Source organism: Amphibalanus amphitrite, unplaced genomic scaffold (genome assembly GCF_019059575.1).
Source record: "Amphibalanus amphitrite isolate SeventyFive unplaced genomic scaffold, NRLGWU_Aamphi_draft 000377F_arrow, whole genome shotgun sequence".
In the NCBI taxonomy this organism is placed as follows: domain Eukaryota; kingdom Metazoa; phylum Arthropoda; class Thecostraca; order Balanomorpha; family Balanidae; genus Amphibalanus; species Amphibalanus amphitrite.
This window is the reverse complement of record NW_024881871.1, coordinates 81,993-105,409: the sequence shown is the minus strand read 5'-3', so window position 1 is coordinate 105,409 and position 23,417 is coordinate 81,993. Positions and strand designations below refer to the sequence as shown.

General features: G+C 53.9%; 2 protein-coding genes across 3 annotated transcripts in view; one reads left to right on the top strand and one right to left on the bottom strand.

The window, feature by feature from the left end:
- Positions 1-3,033: 3,033 nt before the first annotated feature.
- LOC122389960 (homeobox protein prospero-like) lies at positions 3,034-8,325 on the top strand. The gene is made up of 4 exons (XM_043382496.1): positions 3,034-5,008; positions 5,324-5,510; positions 7,057-7,201; positions 7,489-8,325. The coding sequence occupies exons 1-4, from the start codon at positions 3,049-3,051 to the stop codon at positions 7,666-7,668; spliced, it is 2,472 nt and encodes an 823-aa protein (XP_043238431.1). The 5' UTR covers positions 3,034-3,048; the 3' UTR covers positions 7,669-8,325.
- A 340-nt stretch (positions 8,326-8,665) lies between these two features.
- Positions 8,666-23,417, bottom strand: part of LOC122389954 (PR domain zinc finger protein 10-like) — a 30,792-nt gene continuing 16,040 nt past the window's right edge. For both annotated transcript variants that reach the window (XM_043382469.1, XM_043382471.1), the window contains 10 exons: positions 17,700-17,838; positions 17,318-17,479; positions 16,630-16,818; positions 16,215-16,384; positions 15,743-15,914; positions 15,372-15,494; positions 14,797-14,961; positions 14,221-14,440; positions 12,413-12,645; positions 8,666-9,986 (listed from right to left, as the gene is read on the bottom strand). In XM_043382469.1, coding sequence (XP_043238404.1) covers positions 9,858-9,986; positions 12,413-12,645; positions 14,221-14,440; positions 14,797-14,961; positions 15,372-15,494; positions 15,743-15,914; positions 16,215-16,384; positions 16,630-16,818; positions 17,318-17,479; positions 17,700-17,838 — 1,702 coding nt within the window. In that variant the 3' untranslated portion in view covers positions 8,666-9,857. The remainder of the gene's footprint in view (positions 9,987-12,412; positions 12,646-14,220; positions 14,441-14,796; positions 14,962-15,371; positions 15,495-15,742; positions 15,915-16,214; positions 16,385-16,629; positions 16,819-17,317; positions 17,480-17,699; positions 17,839-23,417) is intronic.

The window sequence follows — 23,417 nt, the reverse complement described above, 5'->3', positions numbered from 1 at the left end:
ATTCATGTTGCAAAAGCACGATCAATTAGTATAGTCAAATGGTTGGTAATAGGTATGTTCATGACAACATTCCCTAGGAGAAAAGGCGGAATCAAAACACCACAAAACACATCAAAACTGCTTGGAAACTTGCCTTGAGTCTTGAGATTTGGTCTGAGATACTCTACAAATAATTTGACACTGAAAATCCAGCTGAAAAGGCAGCTATTAGGTAGCTCTGAGCTTGAATTTTGTCCCAAAAATGAAATGAAAATTCATTACACAGGCACTTTGTCTTATCTCTTGTTTGTCTTATCTTTACAAGAAAACAAAATACGCAGACAAAATTAATACCTACAAAGTGGCGCCAAAGTGGCGCAAAAAGTAATAGAAGAACCAAGGATTGACTTTTAAGATCCTCTCTTCCGTAACGAAAGGATGTATGTATGTTGATGACGTAATATTTATTTATATGCCCTTTTGGTCGAATTATTGAAGGGAAATTAATTTTCTTGTAGTGAATTACATTACAATGTTGATTTCATTAGAATTCAATATCGTGTTGGATCATTTACATCAATAAAATAATTCACGAGGCAGCATGTAACATCCCAAAACTTTTTTTGCAGCAACTTTATCAGCTGGTTTAAAGTCTCTGTTATGGCGCATCTGTTTCGAAATCCTTCCTTGTGTTTGGAATGTGGAAGATTCCAGAAATCGGACATGGGCCGATGTAGTTTTTGTCAAGATTCCTATGTTTTTATGTTGTGGTCATCTAGATTTCAAACATTTGGTTGGTACCTGCAATATTTAAGGAGAATGTGGGATAGTAGAACACCTGTGAAATGTAAATGTGATCACTGCTAAGTGCTAAGTGCTAACTGTCCAGTCTTCAGAAACACATTTCAGTAATTCCAATTCAAGGTATTTTTGTCCTTGCATTTTTGATGACTGTATAATGATTTTTGTAGGCAATACTTCTTTGATTACAGGTGAAATTTTAACAGTTAGACTGGAATAGAGTTTCAAAATTGTGTGTACTTGTGGGGCCAACTGAGTCAAAATCAGCCTGCTTGTCGTTGTGGTTGGACAATGGGTGGCTGCTGCCTGCTGGGTGGGTTGGCTAATGAGGTTGCCAAAATGTGGCATTTGGCATTTGGGGGAAATTTTGCAACTCTATCATTAACATCCCAATAAATTTCATTTTAACTAGGCAAAAATGGAATACTTTCTCTTTTTGAAAATGGTTTCACTGGCAGGGTGACCGAAAGTGTCCGATTTTTGGGGGGCCTGACCGACCGATTACCAAATCGGTCAGCATATCTTTTCGGTAACCGAAATTTTCGGTAACCGATTGACACCACTAGTGAGGCCTGGGGTGGAGTGACGCCATAGATCAGATCAGATCAGCCCCGATCGAGTGACAGCCACGGCGCAGTGCCCGTCCGATCACCGTCAGCCTCTCCCCTCCCCAAGCCTAAACTGTCGAGCCTTCCCCGGCAACTGGGGTACGGCGGCCGAGCCATCGCGTCGGCTGGTTGTCGCAAGGCAACTCATTTATGAGCTGGTGGGATGGGATTCTCGTTCTAAATGTCACCAGAGGCAGGATATTGCATAATATCTCAACAGAACCAATAGCATGGTCGGCAAAATAGCAGAACCCCCTGAACACTTCCTACCCGGTGGCCGGTTACGACTTTTTTATAAACTATTTATCATTATATAATAATAATAATTATTATTATTATCATTACTTTAGATCCATGCTTTTGCTGAGCTTTGTCGTGACCTCTCAACTCAAGTTGCGACTTCCGACCTGTGATAATGTTGTAAATACACGACCGCCGCGTCGCCACGGCTCGCTCGGTCTTGGGTGTCCGCCGTCCGCCGTAACCGCGCGACCCCGGCGGCGCAGAAGCCCGGCCTGGGTGGCGGCGCGTGGCGGCCGGACGTCCGCCGCTCCCCCGCCCCTCCCCTTTCCCCGGGCGGCCGGAAACTGTGACCTGGGAGTGTCCCTGTCCGCCCACGGCGACACGCCTGCGGCAGGGCGGCGGCCAGGGCGGCGGCGGCGGCCAGGGCGGGGGCGGGGGCGGCGCCCCGTGAACCCGCCGCGGGCAGGAAGAGAAAACGAGAGATGCGAGTGCTGGGCCGAAAAATCAGCCAACAGAGATCGAACTGGGCCAGAGAGATTATCCTACCGAATGTTTTACCATTTCTAAAGACAAATACATTACGATTGCATCATAGTTCACCTGAAGCACACCAGTCAGTCAAAGAGATGAATTAGCCCGACCTCAGCAGAGTAAAGCAATCATGTAACGTCACGGAAGTTACTCGTAACCCACGTGACACCACCGAACCGAAAAGCGTAAGTTCAGGAGTTTTGGCTGTTCCATCGGTAGGTACCTGTCGGCCGTCCCTATGAATTTCGAAGTCTATGCCGAAGGCAATTCAATCCAGTTTCTCATCGACGAAATGATCTTCTCAGATCCCATTTGGTGTGGTATGAAATTGGGCGAACGGCACACACTGACGCCGTCCTGGCTGGGCCAACAACCCATCATTGCGCTCAGCCGCTAATAACTGCCCCACCTCAGCGGCTACCCACAAATGCCACGCTGCGAAATGGGAACGGGTCCCAGCGGCATCGCCCAGCCTCCAACGCAGTCGACTCCCCGTGCCGGTCCCATGAGGGATAGGGGGGCAACTGGGTCATATACAGTTATGTCACTCACTCACTCCAGTGAAATGGTGTCGAGCTGTCAACGACTATCGCCTCCTTGCCCGCAGTCAGCGCAGAGATCTTTGACCGCACCGCTCATTAGCATAAATTACCGCTGGTCCCGCCGGCGAGGGGCGGGGAGGGGAGGGGTATGTGTGTGTATCGATTTGTGGCACGCGCCGCCAGTCCAGGTGACCAGACGGCCGGGGCGGCAGGTGGCAGCCGCAGCCGAGCGCACGTTCACTCTTTGTTTCTTCCAGCCGGCAGACTAGCCCCGCCCCCGAGCGCGCTCACTGGCTGCCTGAAGGAGCGGGCGGCGGCCTTGGCCAATCACGGGCCGCGCTGCGATGATGTCACCGTCCGAGGAGGAGACGGCCGCGGCGCTCGGAGAAAAGTGTCCGTCGGGCCGCGGCCGCGTCAGACAGCGCGTGGACGCCGGTGAGGTGAGGGGTCCCCTGCCGGTGCCTGTGGCTGCATTCTCTCCTCTGCGCCCGTGGTTCCCGGGCTGCGGCAGTGCGGTGGCGCCCTTCAGTCCCGTGTGCTGGATGTCTCCGGGAGTGCTGGCGGCCGCGGGCGCTCACTGTGCCGCCGGGATGGGCGTCAGTCAGGTGGAGCGACTCGCCGGAGCGCCCGGCGTCAACAACGTGCTGCTGCGCGACATCCTGGCGCGCGGCGCAGTCGGCGCGCCGCCGCCCGAGCTCGAGCCGCGCCGGCGCTCTCCGGCCGAGCCGTCGGCGGAGGTGCAGGCCGACAGCAGCCAGCAGCCGCCCGACGACGATCCCGACGAACACGAGGAGGGAGACGAAGAGACAGAGCACGACGAGCTGCTCGACTCGCCGCCCGCCTCGCCGGCCGAGTCTGAGAAAAAGTCCCGTCTGGAGAGCATCGTCTCAGGGATGCGTCCCGGCGCGGGTTCACCCACCCCCATCAACGGCTGCAAGAAGAGGAAGCTCTACCAGCCGGTGCAGCATGAGACGGGTCCGCGGGGTGACGGTGGCACCGACGGCGCCGATGGCAGCGAGGATGACGCCGACACTGAGGCACCTACCGATAAACGTCACCGGCCCGAGTCGGAGGACGTGATCCAGAGCCAGCTGAAGTCGGTGCAGAGCCAGCTGGAGATGATGCAGGAGAGATACGCCCAGCTGTACCGCGGGGGTGGTGACGGGGAGCGTCGTCCGGAACCTGGCGCAGAGCTGGACTTGTCACGCCGGCCGCCGCAGCCCTCGCCCGAGAAGGCACGCGATGACGCCGCCACGCGTCCCGTTCCGGCCCTGCATAAGATCGAGGCAGAACAGGCGGCCGCCGGTAGCTTCCTTGACTATGCGCGCCGCGTGCTGGCTGCCGACCCACGGAATAAGGAGAACGAGCGCCGCTCCGAGCCGCTGCCGGGTCGTCTGCTGCGCGCCGCCGCGGCGCCCGACGTCGAGGGACTCGCTGACGCGCTCAAGGTGGAGCTCACCCAGTCTCTAGCCGGCCTGATCGACTCCATCGTCTCCAAGTGGGCTCAGCAGAGGAAGAAGGAGGCTGAGCCGCCCGTGGAGCGACGCTCGCCTCGCGCTGAGATCCTCCGGCGCATGCACGGCGGTCGCTTCCCCGGCCTGTCACCGCCGTTCGGTGCGCCCGATGGTCTGTCTCCGTTTGGTCTGTCGGGTCTAGGTGGTCTGCGGCCGCCAGCGACCATGCCTCCCCTGTTCCCGAGCTCCAGACCTGCTGGACTGGGAGGGGGTCTGGGGAGTCCAGTGTACAGCGGGGCTGGCGCGCTGCCCTACAGCCTCCAGGCGCTCAGGGAGTCGATGCAACAACAGCAACAGCAACAGCAACAGCAACAGCAACAGGAGCAGCAGCAGCAGGAGGCTGACGAGGGTCCTCTCAGCCTGGTGATGACACCCAAGAAGAAGCGTCATAAGGTGACGGACACGCGGGCGGCGGGCCGTCCGGGAGGCCGGCTGGACGACGGCCGCCCCGAGTCTCCGCCCGGTCACCCGTTCGGGTCTGTGCCGCCGCCGCCGCCGCACCTACTACCCAGCTCGCTGCCCACCTCGGTGGCCATCCCCAACCCGAGCCTGCAGGAGTCGCACTTCTTTGCCGGCTATCCGCACTACCAGCGGCCCACGAGCGGTGAGCGGCGCGGCTCGCCCAGCCCGGGCCTGCTGCATCCGGCGCTGCTGGCCGGAGGCCGCCGCTCACCCTCAGACAGTCTCGGCTACAGACGTGATACGCCAGACCGCTCCGACTGCAACTCGCTCGAGAGCGGCTACGACGGACAGCGGTCGTCGCTGGCGGCATTCTCCAGCCGCATTGACGGTAAGCACAGCGTCCGGTGGCCCAGTTACGGCTGGCGGCCGGCGATCGATCGCGTTTGATTTGTTTGACCGAGTCATCCTAGCATGTGGGGCGGCGTATGACCTCGAAACAACGCACGTTTTTCGCACTGCCATGCTTGTTTTTATCTTATTGTTTTATTAGATAATTAAGAAAAGAAACTTTACAATGAATTACCAAATGTGAGGTGTTGCCAGCGATAGACGCTGATTCATTAATACCCCCTCCCCTCCAGCCACACCGTGTCTCTGTCAATGATTTGTCGTTTGACGTCAACCCCTGCCCTTCCTTCCACAGCTCGCTCGGGCCTGTCGCTCGCCTCGGAGCACTCGTCGACGCTGACGCCGATGCACCTGCGGAAGGCCAAGCTGATGTTCTTCTGGTCACGCTACCCGAGCTCGTCCATCCTCAAATCGTACTTCCCCGACATCAACTTCAACAAGAACAACACGGCCCAGCTCGTCAAGTGGTTCAGCAACTTCCGGTGAGATCTCAAACTCCGCAGGTTAGGCACCCCCGCCCCGTGCCTAACTCAAACGAGGCTCGAATGTCAACTCTGCACGGTTCTCCTGATTTAAAGACCAAATGTCCCACTTTCATCGCCCTCGTCACAACTAGGTCACCCGTCCCCTCACCCCTCTCCGCCCCCCCCCGTTCCTGTCAACAAATATCGAGCACCTCTGCATATCCCTACGCTCCCAAAATACCTTGTTGCAAGCTACCTTTTATTTGTCGCCGAATTCCCGACCGAGTCGCTTGTACGTTAGTTTTAGATGTCATACTTATTAACGATTATCATGTAACTTGGCGGGGCTTCGTTTCAGGTCTTTTGAGCCATGCGGGCTCGATAGTTTCGAGAATCATACATCTGCAGAAATGTGCCTATTCGCCACACCACTCAGCCAAGGGTCGGGTCGCACCAATCTCAGATAGGCAGACGATGACTGGACGGGATCACAGTTGTCAAGTGTACAGAGACAGGCCGCTGACTACCACAGGCACTTGTCTGACTAGACAAATTGACTAGATGACTAGACGAAATAGCGGTAGTCAAGTGTTCTGTCAGGGCTGACTACCAGAGGCACATGTGTGTCGTTACTTTGTTACCACAAGTGTCCGAGCTCGGTAGGGTAAGCGTCTTCCCTTGGTGAAAGGTTCAGGTGCCGGCTGTCTTATCGTTTGAGATCACACGTGGGTCACAGCTCTGTACCTAACGGCCAACAGTCAGTGTTCCCTGTAGTGGTCAAACACCGCATAATGATTGTGTGATCTCTAGATAATTGAATTCTCATACAGACAGCAAAAGACATGGTCATACATAATACAGACAAGAGCAAAATACATTTACCCGACAGTCATGAAGGACTAAATACCGGCCAGCTTAAATTCCTAACCGGACGCCAAGACTGTCTGGCTTTGCTCGCTCTTAGCAGTGTTACCCTCGAGCACGTGCGCTCCCCTCTCAGCCACCTTTCTGCCGTCACATAGTCACGTAGTGGCGTCACAGGGTGTCACGGCCGTGAGCCGCGTGACGCTAGCACCACACCAATTGGACAACTCCGACGGCGAAAGTACAGCGCCTTGGCGGCACCCGGCCCACCGCCGGAGCGACGCCAATTACCATACTTTGGGCATGACATTTCATTTCACTTTCGTTGCGTCTTTTTACGGCACGCCGTGGAGCGCAGCGGCCCGGAATGATCCGCTGTCGCTCGGTGCCCGCCCCCCCCCCCCCCCGCTCGAGTCGGCCGAGTCGGCGACGGTAGGCGACAGATGGGGCCCCGTGGTTCTGACGCTAGGCATGACTCAGTCGGATCAGCGGCGACCAGAAGTTAAACACGACTCGTTCAGGACAGCCGAACTAATCAGACGTGACCCAGGTCAGTTCAGCGACGCACACATCATGTCACGCCCCGTATCAGATCAGCAGACATTTCTATACCTGCAACAGTTACCGCATATATTCGTCCCATGCAGTTCGAGCGAACCGACCGATCAACTGACCTCGACTTTTCTCCTTCCCTCTACAGGGAGTTTTTCTACATTCAGATGGAGAAGTACGCTCGCCAGGCGCTGAGCGAGGGAGTGAAACAGGCGGAGGAGCTCACTGTGACGGCCGACTGTGAGCTGCTCCGAGTGCTCAACCTGCACTACAACCGGAACAACCACATCGAGGTAAACGTGCTGGATGGGATGCCGCGAATGCGTGACCAATTGTATATACCGTGACAGATCTAATCACGGAGTAAAGGACTGACTGATTTGGGTTGGCTGTTGGATATTTTTGGTTTCCTCGAAACGATTTGCACGCATCGAGTAGTTCGTTACTGAGCAATCGAACTTACTGAACCTTTCACTGACCGGAGATTGATGTTTCAAAAAGTCCCCGCCAGGCGGCAAATTTTAGCACTTTGTCCATGTGAGCACAGTGAAGTATAACGTTCTCCATGGCTTCATTTCAGATTCCGACAAACTTTCCGTTCGTGGCCGAGGCGGCGCTGCGCGAGTTCTTCCGCGCCCTGCAGGCCGGCAAAGACGCCGAGCCCAGCTGGAAGAAGGCCATCTACAAGGTGATTGCGCGGCTCGACGAGAACGTCCCCGAGTACTTCCGACTACCCAGCTTCCTAGAGCAGCTCGAGTAGACGTACAGAAACCCAGCGGACGAGGAGAGAGCACAGAGGAAAACAGAGCGTCAGATACTGGGCGCGGATCGTGAATCGGCTGCCATAGTCTGTACAGAAGGCTCCGCGGAGCCGCCACTGAGCACGGCCCACCGAATGAGTACCCTAGTCACCGCGCACGTAGTGGCCCCCTAGCGGGCCGCGCCGCCCGCCCGGCCCTTCTAGTCACGATGAGCGTCGCGCCCGCGGCCGCCCCCTGGTTGTTACTGGCGCCGTCAGCGCGTGTTGTTGCCGTGTTGTTGAGAGAGCTGGCAGAGCCGGGCCCCTGTAGGGCTCCCAGTCGCATACTCCATATCATTCATTCCGAGGTAGGCGTTATTTCTGACCGAACGTGCTGCCGGCGCAGTTCAGATGACATAGATGGATGCGTTGTCGGTTGTGGTACGCGAGGCAGCGTTAGAGACGTTCGTACATTGAGTGAATGAGAGTGTGATTATTCGGGGGCTGGGTGGACGCCCCGCAGTTGTACACGTGGTCCGCTGCTTAGTCGGACAAACACGTTTGCCCCTATATGATGGAGCGCGAGGCGACATCACCTAAGACATGTTGCGTAAGACAATGGATGTGCTAGCTGATAGAATACACCTCATATGAATGGTTAATACAGTTTAAACCGAGTCCACTCCAGTCTGGATGTGCAAGCACGTCGAACGGTCGCGATAAAATCATTAACAGCTCACACTATTCGATAGATGACGCAGAGCAAAGATGCCGAATGCCCATCAAATCCGAAAAACGAGAATCGCACGAGAAGGACAGGTTTTCGTGATTATACGCACGTCAAAACATCACACATCCACCAACAAGTTTAAATTGTGCTGAACAGGATTGCCATTCATCCTGTCTACCAACGGGGACTGTGAGCCCCCCCCCCCCCCCATCCAAGCTTGTCCCAAGGAGGGGAGTCACGGAAAAAATGTGAGCCTCTAAGTCGTCAGTATTGATAATTTGACAAACGTTGTCCGGCACAGGGATGCTCGTAGTCATCCGGTATATTTTCACAGTTGCATTTGGGACAAACAACACACCAAATAAGCTGGCAGTAGAAAACAAATGACCTCGCATAGACACAGACAGATACCTTTCTATCTTCCCACACAATATATCGCAGGGCAGTTACCATAACGTGACTGCCATGTCGGACACAACAAAATAAGACACAGGACACCATAGCTTCCCATCGTGACGCGTAAGTTGATTCACGTCGTACACAGGGAGCACTGGCCACTACACTTGGCCAAACACATTAAGTCAAATCAGACAAGACAGTCACATAAACACATTGACTCAAAATCAGCTAACACGTCATGCATGCAGTATGTATATTTGAGTGACCGAGACCGAGTTGGTACGTTTGTACGGCCAGAAAGGAGATCCGAAACCACCTCTGTTCACACATATCACTGATCGCCATATCATTATCGCCTAACTACAGTCATGGTCATTGGTCACGTTGCGGCCCCCATCACCGCTCCTCTATCATTGCTCTGGACAAATGATAGTAAATTGTATCACCAATGCACGGATGAGAAAAATGATAAAAAGAAGCCGACAAAGAACAAAATTTGGAGCAGCCACTCTCAATCGAAACTGTCAAAAATGCCTTTAGTCGTGTCGAATAATCTCACTGAGACCTGATAATATGGGGCCCACTCTCCCTAACCGCCAAAAAAAGTTACTCGGCCTAACCGAGCATCGAGAACTGAGCACAGGGCGAGGTGTGTGACTGAGTGTCCGTCTGTGTGCCTCGGTGTCCCGATAGGCACCAACAATCGAAACCCATCGGCAGTGGTTACGATCGAGTGAGTCCAGTAACTGACTGTTTCCATTTCCCACTTCGAATCGGGCTGGACCTTCAGTAAGAGGCAACGCCTGCTGAGTGAGACCCCCTCGCAGACGCAGAGCGCTCCACTTCACCTTCGTCTTCATCCTTTGTTTGAGGATTGCACCGAACAGCCCCGTTGTAGGGTCCCCAATCTAGCTGTGATTCTCAGAAAATTGAGACGGCAGACGGACCAGCGACACTTGAAGATCTCCGCACATTTCTCCGCCAGTGTGTGCCAGATCTGTAGCGTCTAGCCAGCTAACACAAATCCCACCAGCCTCACTGCTCATCGTTAAGCTGCAGCCACTAGCCGGACAGGCCTGCATTACCTGGTGCTGTGGACCGTCCACACCCGACACAGCTCACCGGAGGTCGCGGCGCCTGCCGGCTGGCAGAGTCGGTAGTCGAGCGAGTGGAGTTCCATACCGGCACCGAGGAGATCGGCCTGTTCCAGCTGCGAAGGACGGGAGGGAGACGGTCAGAGATGGTGTCAGCATAGGCGGCGGAACGGGGAGGGCACCGGGGCACCGTGCCCATTTGATTTTGGCATTTTAACATTAGCCCTATGGGCGTTGCATGGAAAGAATGGGACCAAAAGTCAGCAGTGCCCCCCCCCCCTTAATTGAAGGTGTTCCGCCGCTACTGGGTGTCAGACGGAAGTAGGTAGAGGATGAGGGGTAGTCATGCACAGATAGACACGGACAGAGAGGGGAGATGGAACGGAGCTCGTGGTCTGAGAGACGGGACGGAGACACTTAAAGGTAGTGTGCCAGCTTTCCTGGACCGTATGGAGTTAATGGCCCAGATAAGGAGAACCGAATTTTTAGAACTTATCCATACCTTCAAAACTCATGGAAACGTCTTAAATTCTTCAAATTTTGAGTACCCCAGTGCGAAATTCGCCCCGACGGGTTGTCGGTCGTACCCCAACCACATTTCACACCACTATGAACAATAAATGCACACACTGAAATCGCTATTACCGATATGCTCATCCAATCAAGTTTCGATAAACCCGTTCATCATCATCTCCTGCGGTTTCGAACACGCCTGTTAGGTGGCTTCTGATGCTCGTCGAGGTCGGAATTTCCAAATACGCGTGGTGCGTCGGGCCGCGCGCTCTGACTTCGGCCAAGAAAAATGCGTCAGCTGATCATTGTCATTTCTGCCACTTGCGTGTGGTGAAATGGGGTCATAACTTATAAGACGGCTTTTTCATATCAATTATTTTACATAAAATCATATTTCAAACCATAAATAATGTTCGACAGCCAAATAAAAGAAACAATACCAATACGGGCTTACAGTTTAAGGCTCGACATTGTGTTGTCTACGATTAGACAGCTGATAACTCATTCCCGTACGTCGTATGGTCGTAACACTATAATGACCTTTGCTTATTGTCACAAGTGCGCCGCATTCGCGATTGTTGCCCGACGCCTGTTTGCAGGTGAGCCCACTACAGTTGTTATACATATCTAAAAACCGAAAAACTTTTAGGCGAAAAAGGCACTATTTCAGGCCCATTTTTGATTTTTTTTTGCGATATTAGGTAAAAACAGAAGCTTCTTATCCTAGGAAAAATAAAATGGGAAATCTTTCAAAGGTGGCACACTACCTTTAAAGGTAGTGTGCCAGCTTTCCTGGACCGTATGGAGTTAATGGCCCAGATAAGGAGAACCGGATTTTTAGAACTTATCCATACCTTCAAAACTCATGGAAACGTCTTAAATTCTTCAAATTTTGAGTACCCCAGTGCGAAATTCGCCCCGACGGGTTGTCGGTCGTACCCCAACCACATTTCACACCACTATGAACAATAAATGCACACACTGAAATCGCTATTACCGATAGGCTCATCCAATCAAGTTTCGATAAACCCGTTCATCATCATCTCCTGCGGTTTCGAACACGCCTGATAGGTGGTGCGGTAGACCGCGCCCAAAGCCAGGGCCCCGGTAACGTGAGGTAGCCGAGTCGGGGCAGCGTGCGCTGACCCAAGCCGGGGCCGCGCGTCCTCCCGGTATCATGTGATAGCCCGGGGCTGCCCGCGGGGATGCGGTAGACCGCGCCCAAAGCCGCGGCCCCGGCTTGGGTCAGCGCACGCTGCCCCGACTCGGCTACCTCACGTTACTGGGGCCCTGGCTTTGGGCGCGGCTTCTGCTCATACTTTGTGGTGCGGTGGTGGTGCGTCGGGCCTGCGTCGGGCCGCGCGCTCTGACTTCGGCCAAGAAAAATGCGTCAGCTGATCATTGTCATTTCTGCCACTTTCATGTGGTGAGATGGGGTCATAACTTTAGAGACGGCTGTTTCATATCAGTTATTTTACATAAAATAATATTTCAAACCATAAATTAATGTTCGACAGCCAAATTAAAGAAACAATACCAATACAGGCTTACAGTTTAAATTCGACATTGTGTTGTCTACGATTAGACAGCTGATAACTCATTCCCGTACGTCGTAACTCTATAATGACCTTTGCTTATTGTCACATGTGCGCCGCATTCGCGATTGTTGCCGACGCCTGTTTGCAGGTCAGTCCACTACAGTTGTTATACATATCGAAAAACCGATAAACTTTTAGGCGAAAAAAGCACTATTTTAGGCCCATTTTTGATTTTTTTTGCGATATTAGGTAAAAACAGAAGCTTCTTATCCTAGGAAAAATAAAATGGGAAATCATTGGAAGGTGGCACACTACCTTTAAACTTAACACGGGACACTTAAGTCATCTGAGATTAGCAGTAGTTATCGCATTGTCCATAACGCCGAACAACAAACAACGTAACCAGTATGGAGATCTACAGTTGATCACCATTCTAGAAACCTACTACCCATATCACAGTCCGGTGGGTGGCGATTCCCTGTGTCACTAACCTGTCCGGCTTCCTGAATGAGCGCCGGGTGGGCGGCCTGCACCAGCAGTGGCTGGGCGGCGTGCAGCTCGGCCGGGGCCACCACCGATACCGGTCCCGCCAGAGGCACCGGTACCGGCACAGGGACAGCGGCTGCCAGAGACACAGGCGCGGCGGAGGCCGGGGTGGGGGCGGGAGGCTCCTCGGCGGCCACAGACAGGATGGCGTCCTCACTCTCTGATGACTCCATCTCGGCTGTGGAAGACGGAAAAAGGTCGGTCAGTTCAAAGGCAAGCTCTGTACCTTAACCCGCGCGGGGCTGGGGTCTCCAGCCGAACGCGCGGGGCTGGGGGGGGTAAATTTTACCCCCCCTGTTATCTCCCGAACTAATGGTCCGATTTGAAAAATTCAAACGCCAATCGAAAGCTCTCATCACGAACTACTAAAAACATGTACTTAATTTAAAGTTTGAGGTCAAGGTCAAGGTCAGGTCAAGGGTACAAATTGCAAGTTTCTACAGTATCGGCCTTGCACCGTAGTTGCCGAAGAATGGAGTCATGGACTGAGACTGATCGCCCAAAACGTGTTCTTAGGCTACCAAGACAATATTCGTTGCATACAATATCATTCAGAGGTCAAGGTGAAGGTCAGGTCAGGTCAGGTCAGGTCACCAAAAAACAAAATATAGAAAAGGGCATGTGCGACACATGTTTTATGGGTCATTTTACTCATAGAATTCAATAGGCATACTCAATAAGTGATATGGACCACCTCTGGATGAATTTCAGGTCGAGGTCAGGTCAAGGTCAGGTCAAGTGAGGTCAAATTTTGAAGTTGGTTGTTAAGGCCTAAAAAGGTGTCTATCTGATGCAGTTTTTCACGGCAAATCGAATGGTGCTATTTTTGTTTCCGTACGAGGTCTAGAACTTCCAAAAAAGTCATTTTTCAAAAATTTTGTGTGTCGTGACGTCATAAAATTTTGAATAACTCCCACCTTTTTGAACCGATTCTTCTAAAATTTGGTATGTAGGTGCACATAGACCACTTCTCTGACATATATTCCGGTTTTTTCGATAGACTCAAAATTTTGGATTTTATAATGGTTTTCCCAAAAAAGTCAGTTTTTTGAAAAAATTTAGGCCAAAATCCAAAATTTTCAAAAAACCGAGATAGCCATTTGAAAGACAAAGTAAAATTACGTATAACCTTTTTTGTTACGTCTTGATTCCTTTAAAAATGAAGATGTTAGCGGCGTTTGAACTTTTGCCGTTTTTGAGGCGAAAATGGCGAACATGACGTCACTAAAACGTCAATTTCTCAAAAATTGTCCGACAGATTTCGCTCAAATTTTCAGGGAACGTGTCAAATTGATGTAAGAAAAGGTACTGAAAATTTGGCGGCGCTGCGCGCCGCCGTTTTTGAGATATCGCAAAAATTCGCGAGGGGGGGTAAAATTTACCCCCCCCCCCCCAGCCCCGCGCGGGTTAAGATACACATTACACATGTACTGGCAAACGAATTGTGAGTGCAGCAACGGAGTCTTGTCTATGCGCGCCGACCACAATTAGTTGATTTTGCCATTTCGCGTCCATCCGCGACGGAGTTGTCTGTGAAAAGATCCGGTAATGATGTGGAATTAGCCTAAATATCGACGCGTCGGTCAAACTCTACAAACCACACGCCTACGTGCAGTCAACAGTCACGCTTCAAGATACTTCTCAACGCTCAACAAAATTGAGACCAAGGCAACGCTCTCATGAAGTTGCTCACATGAGTGGTATTACCAACCATCAAATACCGCGGGAGTCGCAATATCAAACATCGACTAACCGGCAAGCTCGGCTCTGGCCGCTGCCCTCCGACTGCTGGTGCGGGACGTCTGGCGCGGTTTCTGGCTATCGGTGGGCATCAGGTCGGGATGTTTGCTGCGCTGGTGCTGCAGCAGCTTGGCGCGCGACGCGTACTGTTTGTGACACCAGCTGCAAGCGTGTGGCGACATCGTGACGCTGCCGACCGTCTGAGAGTAGCTGGTCTGGTCCGCGCTGTCACCCTGTGTAGGTCACGCAAAGGAGGGTTAAGTCAAGAAGAGAGAAATTATCAGCAGATGCACTAATTGCCAGCTCGCATCAGCAGCTCACCGCCAGCTCACAGCCTGATCAAAGTAAATATGCGAACCGATTGAGATGCGGACTGAGTCACGTCACGTCACGATGAAAGCAAATATGAATTCGAATTTTAACATTCACAATTAATAATTCCGACACCACCAAAGCTGTGTGGGTGCGTGGGCCACGCACGTCACAAACACAAATACGAACGGAGGAAGTTCGAAACCACTCAGCAAATCAAGGAAGGACCCCATTACACCCTTCACCAGCCGCAGCTTCCAGAGTATTTCCCACTTACCAGTGGAAGCCTGGCCGCACCTCGGCAGCTGACAGGCAGCTCTGCGCCGGGGTGGATCTTCAGGATGTGCGCCTTCCGCTTCGAGCTGCTCTTGTAGGTCTTGTAGCAGTACTGGCAGTAAAAGTCTTTGGTCGTTTTGAGGATTGGAAGCATGAGCTCCGGTACCTGGAAAGATCAGGACGTCAAAATGGTCACAAAATTATTACATTATGGTCTTACACCGTCATAAGATGATGATTTGGTGTTTTAGGGCGCACCAGCAACGAGGCTATATGGCGCCCATAACCAACCATTCCTCCTCAAAGTCGGGGGTTGGGGGTTAAAAATCACCTGAGGCCCGGAGGCCGTTACACTGTCATATATTGCTTCATTGACTCAGAACTAGGTGTGTGAGTGTGGGGAAAGCAAAAGCGAGCTTTTTAGCCCCCTCGCCAAGCTAAAGACCGTCACTATACCTAGTGACAAGAAAAACTAGAGTATTTCGTGTAGATGCTCGCAGATTATGCCTAACCAGCATTGACCAGACACGTTAGCGCAGAATCGCTGTAAGTACCACCGCCCAGCGCTGAACCCACCTGTTCGGGTCCCATGCCTGGGTGTCGCTTTGCCAGGTGGTTAACCAGCATGCCGCGCCGCTTGAAGCCCAGTTTGCACTTGTGACACTTGTAGATGAAGCGGTGGTAGTCGGTGGGAGGCACCTGCCGATAACCATACACAGGCGCTTAGTGAGTCAGGTGGGCAGGGTACGCAGCCCATCTGGTAAGACATATGCACGTTCTTTACTAGCACCACAGAGCTCTCATCGTAAGTCGCCTTGAGACTATTTCATTCACTCATTCATTCATTCATCTACTCACCAATCCCCCCCCCCCCCCACAGTTTTCGATCGCGGACATTCTGTTCTTGGATGTCACTGTTGAACATAATATACAGAACACTTTCGTACCTTTGGCTGTAATTGTGTTTCCTTCGGGGCCTTTTTCTTTTTTCGCGGTTTCCGCTCGGGAGGCGGTTTCCGATCTACCGAGTGTAGCCGCTTGATGTGCTCCTTCAGCTTGTCCTTCCGCTTGAACTGCTTCCCACACTCGGAGCACAGGAACTCGCGGTGGTCTGAGTGCCTGTCGATATGGAGTTGGGAGTGTAACAATTTATAAACTAGCTGGGTGAATGGAAAACAATAACAAAAACAACCAATCACATACCCGAAAACCAGTTGGTTAATTACAATATCCAATGGACCGCTCGCTTCTTTGCTCTGCTGCACTCTAACAACAGCACTGTGCGATCTCTTGTTGAAGTTCTCAACCATTCTGGGCGACCGCACAGGCCAGAGACGAACCACTCGAAACCGAAAGAAGTGTCATCTAAGCACGATTCGCTCCCGCCCGCAACCACCTCAGCTTGCATTCCCAACTCACTTGAGCATGTGCTGTTTGAGTTTATCGGTGGACTGGCAGAGTTTGTAGCAGAGCGAGCAGACGAACACCCGTTCGTTGTGGAACGACCGGATGTGTTTTCGGATGGTCATATACCCGTCGAACGTCTTCTCACAGTGTGGGCAGATGTACTTGCCGTTGGTCGCATGCGTCTGGAAAATATGTCGATGCTGTCAAAACCTGTAATAGTATACATCATAGACATCTGGTAATCTTTGAACCCAATATCAACATCAGTACACGTTAGTCTCTGATCCAATCATTTTTCCCATACTTCTCAGTTCACGCCTATCCCACCCAAACATTCCGACATCCTCCCTGCCAGTCCATGCTCCATTTTCCCCCCGTTCCTCCCGCCACACCGACACCGCACCCCATCCAGTCCCGTCCTCCTCACCCTGACGTGCTGCCGAAGCGCGGTGACCTGCTCGAACATGGCCCGGCAGAGGGGACACTGGAAGCGCCGCGCCGCTGCCGAGTGTACGCGCCGGTGGCACTGTAGCGCCGTGACGCTGGCGAAGCGCCGGTCACAGGTTCCACACGCCAGTGGCTTCTCCTCGTCAGGAATGTGGGACTGCAGGTGGCGCTGGGGGCAGAGAACGGGAATCGGTGTCAGAATAGAATACCAACGTCTGATAAATCGTAAATAGAGCGCCGCTAGAAACGTTTATCCCAATGAAGAGGTCAGAAGATGCCTAGTGCCCGGTAAAGAGCAAGGCTGTGCAAACGTGAGGATGTCACACGCCTTCAGGGGCACATGATCACAAACGGCTAAGCACCTAATATTTCGGATAGAGACCTATAGTCTGGCAAACCCAAGAAAGAACGGAGTTAAAGCACCTGAATCACTTTGCACGTGTTTTGATCACTTGAAATGCATGGTTCGGAGAATGTGCGTGAAAAGTTGCGACAGAAAATATGCTCTCACAATATAAATGCACATGCATAAACAGCCGCAACACTTCAAATCCATTCTTTCTGAAGTTTACCAGTAAAGTTACAATAACCATTATTATCGCCAATCTCCCAAGACGAAAGCAGCTCGAGGCTTCCCGAGCCTGGATAGCCCCACCCTCCCATCTCACCTTGAGCCACTCCTCATGAGTGAAGCTCCGTCCGCAGGGGTGGCACCGGTAGGGTCGGTTCTCGTCTATCGGGTCAATGTAGACGTCCTCCTCGGCGGCTCTCTCAGGCTCAGTGCCGTGAGAGGCCACGTGGGTGATTAATTCGTCCCGAGACACAAACTCCTGTGAGGGAAAATTAACGATACTGTTAATGAAGACTTGCAATGGACGGGCTGTGGGGTTCATGACAGCATACTCAGGTGCAGTTCATGTAAAATGGGCGAGTTCCTTCATCTTGTTCAATATTTAAAACGTAATTTGTATATAAATGCATGAGAACGCTTCGTGGGCGTATGCTCATTAAATCGATTAGCCGCTGAATCGTTCCCGGTGTTTGACGCACCTTGTTACACTCCGGGCAGTGGAGGGGCTCGTCGGCGGTCGGCGCCGAATCCTCCAGGTCCTCGGCGGCGTGGGCCAGCGTGTGCAGGTTGAGGGTGGAGGCTGACTCGAAACTCAGCGGGCAATACTGGCAAATCCACCTGCGACGGCGACGGGACACAGGCGGTCAGTCAAGAGTCGGGCACCGGCGGACAGTGAGCAGCGGGGCGCAGGCGATCACACGGTGGCCGGGCACAGACGGTCAGTTAAAGGGACCCTCCCACCTTCAAAAAAGTTAATGAATTGGCATGAAAGTGATGTCGCTCGGTTCAGAAAGAGCAAAAACGAATATCTACCAAATTTCATCGAAAAATATTCACCGGTTTTCAAGATATTAGACTTTTACTTTTGTTTACTTTTTGGGATCTCCGCTGTTCATAGCGACTTTATTTGAAAGTGCGGCATTTGTTGCGCGCAAAGCAGCATATACCACCGCGTGCTACAAAACGTTTTAGTCAAACATTTAACGGACGTTCGAAAGCCTGATGACGTCATCAGATTCCCGTAATGGTTAAGAGATAGGGACCACGCTGGTCCCACCCTGCAAGTAAAAGGAAGAAATTTCTTGAACACTATAAAGCTGCGGGGGTTGCGACCCGGATAAATGGTGGTTTCTGAGCCTGGCCGCAAACTTGGCTATCTCAACTCAAAACTAATGTTAACCTTCGCCCCAGTGGGGGGGGGGGGGCATATGTTACCACCCTGTCGCGTTTTTCGCGTGTGAATAAAAAACCGCGGCGCGTAGCGCCGCGCCGCTTGGGGTAGCTTTTGGTACATCAATTTTGGACAATGTGTGAAATTTTTGACCCCAGGTCATGTCAGGTCAGGTCACCAGGTCAAGTTAACTGACCAAGCCTTAAAAAAAGTTTGCAATCATGTCCAGCCTGCAGTGTTTGTCAGAAAGGTTTTAAACTTGGTGGATTGCATGCTGTTATGGGAGCCTACAATTTGTATATCTCGGATTTTTTATATCCGTGACCTAAGGTCAGGTCAGTGGCATGACCTTTCCATTACAAGTCAATGGAGAAAAATGAAAATGCCTCTAGATCCGTGTGTACGCATAGGAACAGTCCAAATATTTCAGAATCACAATGATTTAGTCCACTCGTGATGACCAAGGTGTCATTTTTGCTGATAGCCTCTAGAAAGGTCATCCGAGGTCATTTGAGGCTACAAACAGTTTTTTGCCAATAACTCGCGATTGGGAAGAGATAGAACGCTGGGGATGGTTTCATTGTGTTTGTCTTGTTGAGACGCATCGACTGATATGCAACATGACCTTTTCCGGTCAGGTCATGACCTTGACCTGAGGTCAAATTTTTAAGTTGACCTTTCAAGGTCAAAATATAGTTCATTCGACGCGTCTCGGTGAGGGGAACACGATTCTGGCAATAGAAATGTCGTGGCTTTTTGTAGTCGAAAGTTATTGTCGAAAAACACTTTTCGCAAAAACAGCTATTTTTGGAGTTTTTGCCCTCTGGAGGCTAAACCGTTGACCTGAGGACAATATTGATAATGACCTTTTCAAAAGAAGAGTTCAAAAGCTATCGATTGCTTTTCCATGCGTTTTTCTAGCTATCATAGTTCCTGAGATAGCGGCATGTTTTCTGAAAAATATAATGACAATTGGCAAATTTTGACCTTTGATGACCTCTGGTGACCCCAATATTGCTCTAAGGTGAAAAGTGACCGAAATACTTTCAAACGTACGTATTGAGAGCTATCGACTGCTTTTTACCGCGTCTTTCTAGCCCTCTTAGTTTTTGAGTTAGAGGCGGGTGGTAACATATGCCCCCCCTCACTAGGGCGAAGTTGGCCGAGACCGCCACTGGGGCGCGGGTTAAAGGTAGTGTGCCAGCTTTCCTGGACCGTATGGAGTTAATGGCCCAGATAAGGAGAACCGGATTTTTAGAACTTATCCATACCTTCAAAACTCATGGAAACGTCTTAAATTCTTCAAATTTTGAGTACCCCAGTGCGAAATTCGCCCCGACGGGTTGTCGGTCGTACCCCAACCACATTTCACACCACTATGAACAATAAATGCACACACTGAAATCGCTATTACCGATATGCTCATCCAATCAAGTTTCGATAAACCCGTTCATCATCATCTCCTGCGGTTTCGAACACGCCTGTTAGGTGGTGCGGTAGACCGCGCCCAAAGCCAGGGCCCCGGTTACGTGAGGTAGCCGAGTCGGGGCAGCGTGCGTTGACCCAAGCCGGGGCCGCGCGTCCTCCCGGTGTCATGTGATAGCCCGGGGCTGCCCGCGGGGATGCGGTAGACCGCGCCCAAAGCTGCGGCCCCGGCTTGGGTCAGCGCACGCTGCCCCGACTCGGCTACCTGCCCCCCGGAGAGGTTCGCCTTCACGCGGTGGGGGGTGTGGCCCTCGGGCCACCGGCGACGGCTGGACACCGCCGCCGGGAAAACGAAACGGACCTCAACTCGCCCCTTCCTCGTCTGGTCGCGGTCTTCGCCGCTTCCGGACCCGCTCCGAGTCTCCCCGTCTACCTACTCGTCACTGGGGAGCGACCGTCGCCAGGGCAGCGAGCAATGCCCTACGGGCCCGGGAGCCGTGCGTCGCACGGCCCCCGGCCCGCTGAATGATTAACGCGCCAGCCACGCCCCCCTCCGAGACCGGCGGAGGGAGCAACCACGGCGGAGGATCTGGAGGACGGCGCAGCGTCAAGAATCGCCGCTACAGACGCAGGCGGGCCAGGAGAAGCCACGTGACAGTCGTGTCATGGAACGCGGAGGGGCTACGTACCAAGGTGCGAGAGCTCGGAAGCTGGCTACCCGCGGTAAAAGCAGACGTAGTGGCGGTGCAGGAGGCTCAACTCTCCAAGACCGTGCCGAACATTCCCGGATTCCAACCTCCTGTGGTGGTGCGCAGGGCGCGTGGCAGATCGACCGGTGCGTCCGTCGTGAAGGGTGGAGATGTGGCGCTCTACATCCGTGCGGGGCTACACTTCGATGTCCTGAGCGGCGGCTTCCTGGCGGCGACGGACGACTCAACAGAGCTCTGTGGGGTCCGGCTTCTGGGCCCCCATCCCCTAAACATCATCAACCTCTACCGCCCTCCCATCAGGGCGACGGATGACGACCGTGTAGATCGGTTCGACCCCAGGCTCCTCCCAAGCGACGACGAGACCATCATCGTCGGTGACTTCAACGGCCACCACCCGTGGTGGGATGGCTCCTGCCTCGAGCCAGACCCAGTGGGGGTCCGAGTGGCGGACTGGTTGGAAGAGGTGGGCTGGACGCCACTCAACAGCGGCGAACCCACCTTCGCCAGCTACAGATCTGGTGGACTGTCCGCACCGGACCTCGCCGCCTGCAGTGGGAGCCTCGCACGGCGGGCCCGGTGGTCTATTGGCCAAGACCTCGGAAGTGACCACCTCCCTATGGTGGTCGAAGTTCGGTCCCCTACGGCGAACCCGCAGCGTATCCGGAAGACCAGGTGGGCATTCCACAAGGCCGACTGGTTGGCCTTTCAAGCCGACTGCGAGAAGGCGCTTGGAGCACCGGTGGACGGACCTCTCACAGTTCAACAGAGGACCGACCGGTTCGAGGAGGCCCTCCGGACAGCAGCGGCTCGCCACATCCCGCGCGGTGCGAGGGCGGACCCGCGGCCGTGGGCCCTCGACCCCGCGCTGGTGGAGGCGGTGCTGGAGCGCCGCGCGGCTCGCGCAGCGATGAGCCCAGACGACCCGGACTCGAGGGTACGCTGGATCACGGCGAAGCGGCGAGCGGCGGAGTTAGAGAGGCGCGCTGCACAGGAACACTTCCGAGAGTTTGTGTCATCTACCCTGGCTAAACCTGCTAACCTCGGGAGGGTTCACAAGACACTCAAGAAGTGGGAACGTGACCTGGACGATGAGCCCCGAGATGGACAGGCTATGGAAGATCGCGGGAAGACCATCAGCACGGACAAGGACAAAGCAGAGGCGTTTGCTCGCGAGTACGCGCGCGTGTCTCGCCAAGTCCGCGTCCCGAAGCTGGACCGGATCGCCCGCCACAAGATGGCCCAACAATCGAAGCGCTCCTGCCAGGAGTGTGGGGGCCATCGCAGCGGAGCCTGCTCCCCTTCTACATGGAAGACCTGGTGAGGGAGATCAGCAGACTACAGCTGAAAAAGTCGCCCGGCCCCGACCAACTGTCCAACGAGATGATTCGTCACCTCGGCCCGGTCGCCCGCGGTGAGCTGCTGACCATCACCAACGAGTCCTGGACAACCGGTCAGGTTCCACGACAGTGGCGAGCCGCCACCGTCGTGCCCATCCCGAAGTCCGGAAAAGACAGAAGGCTCGTCGCCAGCTTCAGACCTATCGCCCTCACTTCCCACGTTGGCAAACTGGTGGAGCGCCTCATCAAGGCACGCCTCGCGTTCCTGGCAGAGTCCCGCGGCATGATCCCCCCGGAGCAAGTTGGCTTCAGAAGGGGCCGGTCAGTAGGGGACAGCATCGGGAGACTCATCCAGGAAGTTCACGATGGCTGGCAGCTCCCCAAGGCGAGGAAGAAGGACCCACCCGAGGGAACGACGGCACAGAAGTACGTCCTAACGGCCTATGACTTCGCCAGGGCCTACGACGTGGTGGACCACCGCCTGCTTCGCGTTCGGCTCCTCGAACTGGGCCTCCCCCACTGCATGGTGCGATGGCTATGGCAGTGGCTGCGTGACAGAAGAGTCCGGGTGGAGGTGAATGGAGTGAGGAGCGGAGAGCGTGTGTTCCGGGCAGGTTTGCCTCAGGGCAGCGTCCTGGCCCCGCCCTTGTTTTTGTTATGGGCAGCACCACTCATCCGCTCTCTCAAGAACATCCCGGGTTGTTCGCCATTTATGTACGCGGACGACACGGCAGCACTGTGCGGAGGCGCGGACATCCAGACGGCCAAGCGGCGCGCCCAGCTGGCAGCCGACTCCCTCGTCGAGTGGGCAAGGTCGTCGAAGATGGTGGTCGCCGGACCAAAGACGCAGGTGATGGTCCTCTCGCAGTGGGCCAGGGACGCAGTGGACCTCTCCATCAAGGTGGCCGGAGTGACAGTGAAGGCGCGAGACACACTCAACCTGCTCGGTGTGACGCTGGATCGCCTCCTACACTTCGGTCAGCACTGCAAGAAACTGAAACAACGAACCCGGCCGAGGCTCGCCCACCTGCGGCGCCTGACTGGACGGGACTGGGGTCTGGAGGAGAAGCAGCTCCGCACGGTAGCCAATGGCTACGTACGAGGAGCGTTGGAGCACGCGGCGGAAGCTTGGCTCCCTTCAACCCCACCGTCCCACGTCGAGGTGTTAGAACGCGAGATGAGGGCTGCAGCCCGGATCATCACGGGCTGCGTCGCGTCGACCCCGACACATGCGCTGATGGCGGAAGCGGGCCTCGCCCCGGTGGCCTCAAGAAGGACCACGCTAGCTGCTCGACTGCTGGCGAAGGCGCGAGCCCTCCCAGAAGAGGACCCCCTCCGGCGTGTCGCGGACAGCACGGCAGCGAAGCGGCTGACGACGGTGACAGGCTGGAGAGAAGTGGGACAGGTGGCGTGGACGGAGGCTGGAGTGGAGGCGAGGATGGAGCCCATCCTTCAGCCCCGTACCCCACCGTGGCTGCGACCCGCGCCGGTCACCTTTGACCTGGAGGCCGGGACGCGCCCACCACCTGGATCGCCCGCTGATCGCCGAAGACA